We start from the raw sequence: 10,000 nt of genomic DNA, 5'->3' as shown, positions 1-10,000 counted from the left end.
CGGTTTGCATTGCAACTTTGTGCGATTATTTTCATGCAGCGCTTAACTTCACACGCGAAAACTGCAAATGAATGGGGTTTTTTTTGCCTAACGAATGCTAAAATTTACTTCCGTTTGGCAAAATCACACGCAACAACACCCATCGAGTCAAAACTCCCGTTTCAGCGTCAAACCGCAAACAATATTTACAGAGTTGCGTCACCGCGGGCGTGTGACATAGGCGGAAGTGTGCCGGCGCGTTTCCGGTTCCGTGGCATGGCGCAGGAGCGTGAGCGCGGTGCGAAGTCACACGGCGCGGGCAGCGATGGGGAAGCAGCAGTTCAGGGAGACCGACGTCGCCAAAAAGATGTGAGTCGCCGCACACGAACACAAGCGCGCATCTGCGTGCACAAGCCGGTTTGGTTTGGTTTGGTTTGGTTTTAGCACGCGCGGCTTACGCGCGTATCGTTTCGCTCAGCCTGGCGCACGCGGAGCCGGTCCCGAGCCGGGGCGCACGCGGGCCGCTTCTGGTGTGCGGCGGGGTGGTGGGCGACCGACACGCGCGAGCGCCGCCGCGGCGCTTAACCCGTCTCGCGCCGCCTCGCGCGCTCACACGCCTCTCCGTGCCTGTGCAGAAGTCACATCTGCTTCGGCGTGAAGTCCGCGGAGCAGATGCGGCAGCAGGCGCATCTGCAGGTGGTCAGCAAGAGCCTGTACAGCCAGGACAGCAGCCACACGCCGCTGGCCTACGGGGTGCTGGACCACCGCATGGTATGGTGTGTGTGTGTGTGTGTGTGTGTGTGTGTGTGAGCGAGCGAGCGCCTTAGGAGTCCCAATCATACGACAGCTGGTGATATTGGTAATTCTGCTCCCGTTCCTCAGGGGACCAGCGAGAAGGACCGACCCTGTGAGTCCTGTGGGAAAAACCTCGCCGACTGTCTCGGTCACTATGGTTACCTGGACTTGGAGCTGCCTTGCTTCCATATTGGCTACTTCAAAGCCATCATCGGCATTCTGCAGGCGAGTGTCCCGCCCGCTGGCCCCGAGACGGTCACCACAGCAACGTGGGACGCGGCTGTGCGAGGCTCTAATTGTTGCGGAAAATGGGAATGTTTTGAGTGTTGTCCTCATGTTTGTCGTTGTTAAGGTGTTTTTAAACACTCTGACGCTCATCAGGTGTATCCAGATTACTTTTAAAATATGCCACGTATTACTGTGTGTTAACTGACTTCCCTTCGCCATTGTGTGTGTATGATGATCTGTAAGACGTGCTCTAATGTGTGTGTGTGTGTGGTAGATGATCTGTAAGGGGTGTGTGTGGTAGATGATCTGTAAGGTGTGCTCTAATGTGTGTGTTTGTGCGTGTGGTAGATGATCTGTAAGACGTGCTCCTCCATCATGTTGAGTAAGGAGGAGAGGCAGGTGTTCTTGGACCACCTGCGCCGTCCCGGCCTGCCGTACCTGCACAAGCGCGGCCTCAAGAAGAAGATCTCTGACAAGTGTCGGAAGAGAAGCGTGTGCTTACACTGCAACGCCTTCAACGGTACACGTCCCCACACACGTCGCTTTGTCTGCTTGCCTCGTCCTTTTTTGGCACGCTGACCAAACCCTGCCCCCGTCCCGTGGGCAGGTCCGGTGAAGAAATGTGGCCTCCTGAAGATTGTCCACGAGAAGTACAAGACCACTAAGAAGGTGGTGGACCCCGTCGTCTCCGACTTCCTGCAGTCCTTCGACCTCGCCATCGAGCACAACAAAGAGATGGAAGCCCTGCTGAGCAGGGCACAGGTGAGCAGCGTCGGCCAGGCCGGGGCGAGCTCGCACGAGTACGTGAGCTTGTGTGTCTCAGATCCAGTTCTTCTCTGGGTGTCTGTGGTCTGTGCTGAGTGTGCAACAACCTCACACTTGCTTCTTAGTGTGTGTGTGTGTGTGTGTGTGTGGTACAACTGCACGTAGAAGACAAGCTGGGACTCTGGACATTGAACACTTGCCCTATCTCTCCCGCTCTCTCTCTAGGAGAACCTGAATCCTTTGGTGGTTCTGAATCTTTTCCGGAGGATTCCCAGTGAGGACATTCCTCTGCTGTTGATGAACCCAGAGGCGGGGAAACCTGCTGACCTCATCCTGACCCGCCTCCTGGTCCCACCCCTCTGTATTCGCCCCTCCGTGGTCAGTGACCTCAAGTCGGGCACAAACGAGGACGACCTCACGATGAAGCTAACTGAAATCATCTTCCTCAATGATGTCATTAAAAAGGTGAGCGCGAATTAAAGAGAACTTAAATCTGGTTGCTTAGCAGCAAAGGCCCCAGAAACAGTTCCTGGCTTGGCGATCTGGCAGCAGGTGTACAGATATTTACCACGTTAGAATCACCAAGGTTGTTCCAGTGGCGATAGGGTCATCTGGGGCCGTGACTTCTGACCTGGAGGCCTGGAGGTGTGGGAATGGCACAGACATTCCCCTGTAGGCCAAGGTGTGTGTAGGTCTCCAGAGAAACAACGATTAGTTCGAGCAAAATGCCTCTGAAGTTCTAGGTGTTCAGTTTGTTAGCGGGGAAATGGATGATCATAACATTACATACATCATAACGTTCATTCCTTGGGCTTCAGAAACTCAATTCCTACTGTAGCAACAACTGGCTGTGTGTGTGTGTGTGTGTGTGTGTGGATGAGCCGTCTGGTGGGGTCTGGTGGGGTTTAGTTGTGGACTTTATGTTCTCCACTCGTCAGGTCATTACCCTACCAAGGGTTCTTGTGGAGTGGAAATATCATTCATCTCTCTCCATCTCTCCGTCCTCCCAGCACCGGATGTCGGGGGCGAAGACTCAGATGATCATAGAAGACTGGGACTTTCTGCAGCTCCAGTGTGCCCTCTACATCAACAGTGAGCTCTCGGGCATCCCCCTCAACATGGCTCCCAAGAAGTGGACCCGCGGCTTCGTACAGAGGCTGAAGGGCAAGCAAGGTAGAGGCGGGGCTTACACAGCTCATCGCACGTCGCGATTGGTCAGTGGAGATGGCATCGAGAGTCATCATTCTGTAACGTTTTACAGAAGAGTAGTGGGGTAGTAGGATGGTGGGGTAGTGTGATAGTAGTGCAGTGACGTGGTAAGGTAGTACGGTAGGATCCCCAGTCAGCCAGGTTCCGGTTGTCACCTTTTGTCGTCTTTGGGCACGTCTCAGGACGTTTCCGTGGCAACCTGTCCGGAAAGAGAGTGGATTTCTCCGGGCGAACTGTTATTTCTCCCGACCCCAACCTGAGGATCGACGAGGTGGCGGTACCTGTGCACGTGGCCAAGATCCTCACCTACCCAGAGAAGGTGCGCGCAGACCTGACCTTTAACCTCACCTGTGTGTGACCTGGGCAAGCTGAGGACTGGATGGTGTGTGTGTGTGTGTGTGTGTGTGTGTGTGTGTGTGTGTGTGTGTGTGTGTGTGTGTGTGTGTGGATGAGCCGTCTGGGTGCCGTTCTGCATTTGGACTCAGTTTGTGTGCGCGCGTGTACAGGTGTGTGTTCACACTTAGCTGGTGGTGTTCCAGGTAAACAAAGCCAACATTGAGCTGATGAGGAAGTTGGTGAAGAACGGACCTGACGTCCATCCAGGAGCTAACTTCATCCAGCAGAGACACATGCAGATGAAGAGGTCTCACACACACACACACTTCATCCAGCAGAGACACATGCAGATGAAGAGGTCTCACACACACACACACACACACACTTTATCCAGCAAAGACACATGCAGATGAAGAGGTTTAACCCTGGCCTTGGACTGTTTGTAGTAGCGGTAGTGTTGAACCCTGGCCTTGGACTGTTTGTAGTAGCGGTAGTGTTGAACCCTGGCCTTGGACTGTTTGTAGTAGCGGTAGTGTTGAACCCTGGCCTTGGACTGTTTGTAGTAGCGGTAGTGTTGAACCCTGGCCTTGGACTGTTTGTAGTAGCGGTAGTGTTGAACCCTGGCCTTGGACTGTTTGTAGTAGCGGTAGTGTTGAACCCTGGCCTTGGACTGTTTGTAGTAGCGGTAGTGTTGAACCCTGGCCTTGGACTGTTTGTAGTAGCGGTAGTGTTGAACCCTGGCCTTGGACTGTTTGTAGTAGCGGTAGTGTTGAACCCTGGCCTTGGACTGTTTGTAGTAGCGGTAGTGTTGAACCCTGGCCTTGGACTGTTTGTAGTAGCGGTAGTGTTGAACCCTGGCCTTGGACTGTTTGTAGTAGCGGTAGTGTTGAACCCTGGCCTTGAACTGTTTGTAGTAGCGGTAGTGTTGAACCCTGGCCTTGGACTGTTTGTAGTAGCGGTAGTGTTGAACCCTGGCCTTGGACTGTTTGTAGTAGCGGTAGTGTTGAACCCTGGCCTTGGACTGTTTGTAGTAGCGGTAGTGTTGAACCCTGGCCTTGGACTGTTTGTAGTAGCGGTAGTGTTGAACCCTGGCCTTGGACTGTTTGTAGTAGCGGTAGTGTTGAACCCTGGCCTTGGACTGTTTGTAGTAGCGGTAGTGTTTATAGGGTTGTAGTGTTGAACCCTGGCCTTGGACTGTTATAGTAGCGCTGTTTAACCCCGGTGTTGGATTGTTATAGTACGCACCTAGACGCACACCTAGACAACAATTAAACATTTCAAGGACTTGAACTATTTTTTTATTCTTTGTGACTGTCCCGTAAGAAAATATATTTCCCCTTAAATGCTTAAGTGTGTTCTTTTTTATTTTGAGGTGTGTGTGTGTGTGGCTTGGTGAGCTCTGAATCCTGACATGCCTGCTAACACGCCTCCGTGCAGGTTTCTGAAGTACGGTAACCGGGAGAAGATGGCCCAAGAGCTGAAGCCCGGGGACATGGTGGAGAGACACATGATCGATGGGGACATCGTCCTGTTCAACAGACAGCCCTCCCTCCACAAACTCAGCATCATGGCGCACATCGTGAGTCCCACCGCCAGGCTCACGGCCGCTCCTGCTTCTCACCAGCGGGGGGCCGTGACGGCTTGCGTTTTTCTGTCCGACACCCTCCGTCGTTAGACTGGCGTGACGTGCCGGTTCTGTGCGGTGAATAAGATGACGAGGACCTTACTAACCCGTTAATAACCTCTGAAGCTCTGACGTGTACAGAGAGCTCTAGTTTACTGAGTCCAGAAGGAGACTGCGTTGGAACATGCGAGAGCGTTCGTACAGTGGTCAGGGTTGACGCCTCAACGTGGCGCGAAGACGTCGCCGCGAGCGTGCCGCCACGTTGGAAGCGATTGGTGATGAGGGTTTTCTTCTCGCGTTTCTTCTCCAGGCACGTGTGAAGCCACACAGGACGTTTCGTTTTAACGAGTGTGTGTGTACGCCGTACAACGCTGACTTTGATGGAGATGAGATGAACCTGCACCTCCCGCAGACGGAGGAGGCCAAGGCCGAGGCCCTGGTCCTGATGGGGGTGAGGCGCAGACACACACGCGTGCATGTTTTCAGGGGGTTCAGACGTGTGAGTGAGAAAAGGTGCCAGATTGGAAGTGGCTGCTCTCTGCTGCCCTCTGTCTGTCTGTGCTCAGATGACAGAATCAAATGGTCGTCCTGTGTTGATTTTTTTATTTTTTTTTCTTTCTCTCTCTCAGACAAAGGCTAACCTGGTAACTCCAAGGAACGGAGAGCCCCTGATTGCTGCGATTCAAGACTTTCTGACGGGTGTGTGTGTGTGTGTGTGTGTGTGTGTGGGGATAGGATGATGTGTATGTGGGTAAGGCCATGAGCGTACGTGTAGCCCTTTCCTTAAGTTTCCTGTCTGGTTTCCTAACGGAAGAGAACTTCCTCCAGTGTTCCCAGGCATGTAGGTGTTAACTTCAAAGCCTGTTTAAGAAACACTGTGGTGGTGGCGTCCGTTTTGCTCCGGCATGTCCATTATCCGTAGGTGGTGCCCTTGAGCTGTCTTCTGTCTGCAGGAGCCTATCTGCTCACGCTGAAGGACACGTTCTTTGAGCGCGCCAAAGCCTGCCAGATCATCGCCTCCATTCTGGTGGGGAAAGATGAGAAGATCAGAATCTCCCTCCCGCGACCTGCCGTTATGAAGGTTGTCCCCCCCCACACACACACACACACACACACGCCTTTCTGACAGTCCTTCACGTCAGGATCTCTCCCCTGGCCTGCTGTGGTGGTCTTCACACACGGTGTCTTCAGCCTGTGTCCAGCCAGAAGGGCGTGATCACGCCGTGAATACGCCAACGTCTCGTGTCGTCTCTGTGCACCACTGGAGGGAGGGAGCGGGAGAAACATGGCAACCACGTAAACTTGCACAGGGGTGGCACAATACGGCCAAAAACAGCATCGCGACGCCTGTCCGCATGTTCGCGATGCACATGTGTCGGAGTCGTCGTGCAGTAGTGCTGTGTTCAGCACCTAGAATGACTGTGTGTGTGTGTGTGTGTGTGTGTGTGTGTCAGCCCATGTGTCTGTGGACAGGCAAACAGATCTTCAGTTTGATCTTGAGGCCCTGTAAGGACTGTCCTGTCAAAGCCAACCTCCGTACCAAAGGGAAGCAGTACTGCGGCAAAGGAGAAGACCTGTGTCACAACGACTCCTGTGAGTCACCGCGCGCACACGCAGAGTGCATCCCCGTAGTGTATATGCTCAACTGCAGTGATGAGTGAAAAGTGTGTGTGTGTGTGTGTCACAGTCGTGGTCATCCAGAACAGCGAGCTCCTTGCAGGCAGCATGGATAAGGGCACTCTAGGTTCAGGCTCCAAGAACAACATCTTCTACATCCTGTTGCGGGACTGGGGGCAGGTGGAGGCGGCCGACGCCATGTCCCGCCTGGCCCGCGTCGCCCCCGTCTACCTCTGTACGTCCTGTCCGCCGCGTGTGCGTCGCCTGTGTTTGTGTGGTGCCGTCTGTAATGTTGCCGGGTGTGTTGGCATGTTTAAGCATGCGCACACGTTGCTGTGAGCGAGCGTTGGTGCTCACGTGCGCGCGCGCGTGTGTGTGTGTGTGTGTGTGTGTGTGTTTGTGTCAGCCAATCGTGGTTTCTCCATCGGGATCGGGGACGTGACCCCTGGCCAGGGTCTCCTGAAGGCCAAACAGGAACTACTGCAGGCGGGATACAGGAAGTGTGATGAGTACATCGACGCCCTGAACACGGGCAAACTCCAGCAGCAACCTGGCTGCACCGCTGAGGAGACCCTGGAGGTGCGGAGCGCGCGCGCACACACACTGCTATACCTGAAGAGCTTTAAAGAGGGAGGGGTCAGTGTGTGGGTGTGGTGAGGAGGAGGAGTCAGGAGGTCACACACACACGTGCACACACCTCTGTGCCTCTTATTGGTCCCCTGACTTGGTTGATGGTGGACTGTGGGGTTTACAGGAAGCTGAAGTGTGTAATGTGTGGTAACGATGTTGGGTAGAAGGCAGATTATGTACAGTATGTGAAGAATAATACTTAGAGATTATTATCATCATCATTATTATTATACTGTGTATAGATAGTGTGTGTGTGTGGGGGGGGGGGGTGTACATAACTGAATGTGAACATTTACAGCATCTATCTGACGCTTTTATCCAAAGTGTCTTACAATCATGACTGAACACATCTTGAGTAATTGAGGGTTGAGGGTTTTGTTCAGGGGCCCAACAGTGGAAACCTGCCAGTGGTGGGACTTGAACTGGTAACCTTCTGGTTATTAAAGTACCTTAACCTTGGCCCTGTGTGCGTGTGCAGGCGTTGATCCTGAGGGAGCTGTCAGTAATTCGAGACCACGCCGGCAGTGCCTGTCTGAGGGAGCTCGATAAGAGTAACAGCCCCCTTATCATGGCCCTGTGTGGCTCTAAAGGTACTACCGCTGTACCACACACACACACACACACATGTACCGCTGTACCACGCACACGCGTAACGCTCCCTGTACCGCTGTACCCTACGCACACGTACCGCTGTACCACACATAACACTCCCTGTACCGCTGTACCACGCACACATACATAACACTCACTGTACCACACACACACGTACCGCTGTACCTCACACACACGCGCATGTACCGCTGTACCACGCACACGCATAAAGCTCCCTGTACCGCTGTACCCTACGCACATGTACCGCTGTACCACACGTAACACTCCCTGTACCGCTGTACCACGCACACATACATAACACTCACTGTACCACACACACACGTACCGCTGTACCTCACACACACGCGCATGTACCGCTGTACCACGCACACGCATAAAGCTCCCTGTACCGCTGTACCCTACGCACATGTACCGCTGTACCACACGTAACACTCCCTGTACCGCTGTACCACGCACACATACATAACACTCACTGTACCACACACACACGTACCGCTGTACCTCACACACACGCGCATGTACCGCTGTACCACGCACATGCATAAAGCTCCCTGTACCGCTGTACCTTACGCACATGTACCGCTGTACCACACGTAACACTCCCTGTACCGCTGTACCACACACATACGCAACGCTCACTGTACCACACACGTACCGCTGTACCACATCAGTCAAGCGAGGAGCGGACTTCACACCAGTGCACGACGGCTTCACACACACTCGGCACAGCAGCTTAAAGGCAGAAATGTTCTAAAAATGTTTTTATGACCCTTCACCTAATTAAATCGATATCGGATACTTCATAAGTAGTTGGAGGCCACGTAGGACATGAGGTGAGTGAAAGGTCATCAACACGGCCGAGTGTAGGTTCTGTCTGGCGTACAGCTTCACTGGCCTTTCACCTCCCCAAGATCTGTGCCCTAAAAATGTAAACACGCCCCGTTTCGTCACTGCGCTCAGCGGACGAACACACACGGGTTGGGATTATATTAACTGTGTTGGGTTAGACCACACAGAGGAGGGGGATATGCGGCGAGGACACACAGATACTATCTCTAGACCAGCTGTGTGTTGCCTGGCTAGTCTTTGTGATGTGGTTTTGCCCCAAGACAAGGATCCTGTGATCCTGTGTTATCTGGACACACACACACACACACTCTGGTCCTTCTGTGTCTGTTCAGGTGTCCCATCTTCCTAACAGAGAGGAAGGTTTGGAGTGACCTGGGGTCACTGGGTAGACTCACTGCCTTCTCTACCCCATCGCACACTCTTGCACACTCACACTCCTCTCTCTCTCTCTCTCTCTCTCTCTAGGTTCTTTCATTAATATATCTCAGATGATAGCGTGTGTGGGTCAGCAAGCTATAAGTGGTTCCCGTGTTCCAGACGGCTTTGAGCATCGCTCTCTCCCCCACTTTGATAAGCACTCTAAAGTACGTACACACACACACGGCTTCCTCCCGTGATGCTGTCTTTTCCACCCATGAGGTTTGAATGGCTTGGCTGAAGAATTTCTGACTGAACCTGTTATTGATGTAGATAATTTTACATGTTTCTGTGTGATCAGACTGGTTGAATCCCATTCTGTGTATATATATATATATATACACACACACACACACACACACACACACACACATATCATACACACACACTTCTGTTTTCTTCTCTGTCAGAATTGCTTGGGGCTGTTAAGTATGACGGATAATGACGTGTGTGTGTGTGTGTGTGTGTGTGTGTGTGTGTGTGTGTGTGTGTGTGTGTGTGTGGTTTCAGCTTCCAGCAGCTAAAGGATTTGTGGCAGACAGCTTCTATTCAGGTTTGACGCCCACAGAGTTTTTCTTCCACACCATGGCTGGACGAGAAGGGCTGGTGGACACAGCTGTAAAGACCGCAGAGACGGGATACATGCAGGTAACGCACACACCTTACAGAGGCGGGATACATGCAGGTAACGTGCGCGCGCACACACAGAGCACTGTAGAGACCGTCGTCTTCTGTAAAGCAGAGCCGTTTTGGGTTTTTATGTTGGTCGTCTTCTCACTGTTTGGACTTTAATGTGTAGAGGTCTGAACACCCTGAGAGGCTGAGGTTCCACAGACCTCAACTAAATGGGGTTTGTGGTATTCCAAGCCAAAGCTCTGCAGACACGAGCGTTTGTGTGTCTGCCACGCTCAGTCTGTGTGGGGTTGCGTGGACATAAAC

General features: G+C 52.8%; 2 protein-coding genes across 3 annotated transcripts in view; both read left to right on the top strand.

Annotated features, from left to right (window-relative positions):
* LOC113568512 overlaps window positions 1-117 on the top strand; it is an 11,911-nt gene extending 11,794 nt beyond the window's left edge. The window contains exon 12 of the mRNA XM_026996719.2: window positions 1-117. This exon is cut by the window's left edge and continues 371 nt beyond it. The gene's annotated coding sequence lies outside the window, so the exon portion shown is untranslated.
* Window positions 118-249: 132 nt separating this feature from the next.
* polr3a (polymerase (RNA) III (DNA directed) polypeptide A) overlaps window positions 250-10,000 on the top strand; it is a 15,012-nt gene continuing 5,261 nt past the window's right edge. For both annotated transcript variants that reach the window (XM_035533602.1, XM_035533601.1), the window contains exons 1-19: window positions 250-348; window positions 615-750; window positions 862-999; window positions 1,351-1,522; window positions 1,610-1,764; window positions 1,993-2,232; window positions 2,778-2,940; window positions 3,159-3,295; window positions 3,516-3,619; window positions 4,750-4,891; window positions 5,247-5,387; window positions 5,566-5,635; window positions 5,890-6,017; window positions 6,391-6,529; window positions 6,624-6,788; window positions 6,960-7,132; window positions 7,662-7,773; window positions 9,110-9,228; window positions 9,572-9,709. In XM_035533602.1, the coding sequence (XP_035389495.1) occupies window positions 305-348; window positions 615-750; window positions 862-999; window positions 1,351-1,522; window positions 1,610-1,764; window positions 1,993-2,232; window positions 2,778-2,940; window positions 3,159-3,295; window positions 3,516-3,619; window positions 4,750-4,891; window positions 5,247-5,387; window positions 5,566-5,635; window positions 5,890-6,017; window positions 6,391-6,529; window positions 6,624-6,788; window positions 6,960-7,132; window positions 7,662-7,773; window positions 9,110-9,228; window positions 9,572-9,709 (2,616 nt within the window). In that variant the 5' untranslated portion in view covers window positions 250-304. The remainder of the gene's footprint in view (window positions 349-614; window positions 751-861; window positions 1,000-1,350; window positions 1,523-1,609; window positions 1,765-1,992; window positions 2,233-2,777; window positions 2,941-3,158; window positions 3,296-3,515; window positions 3,620-4,749; window positions 4,892-5,246; window positions 5,388-5,565; window positions 5,636-5,889; window positions 6,018-6,390; window positions 6,530-6,623; window positions 6,789-6,959; window positions 7,133-7,661; window positions 7,774-9,109; window positions 9,229-9,571; window positions 9,710-10,000) is intronic.

The sequence above is a fragment of the Electrophorus electricus genome, chromosome 14 (genome assembly GCF_013358815.1).
Source record: "Electrophorus electricus isolate fEleEle1 chromosome 14, fEleEle1.pri, whole genome shotgun sequence".
Lineage (NCBI taxonomy): Eukaryota > Metazoa > Chordata > Actinopteri > Gymnotiformes > Gymnotidae > Electrophorus > Electrophorus electricus.
Note: the sequence above shows the minus strand (reverse complement) of the source record. Positions and strands in the feature narration are given on the sequence as shown.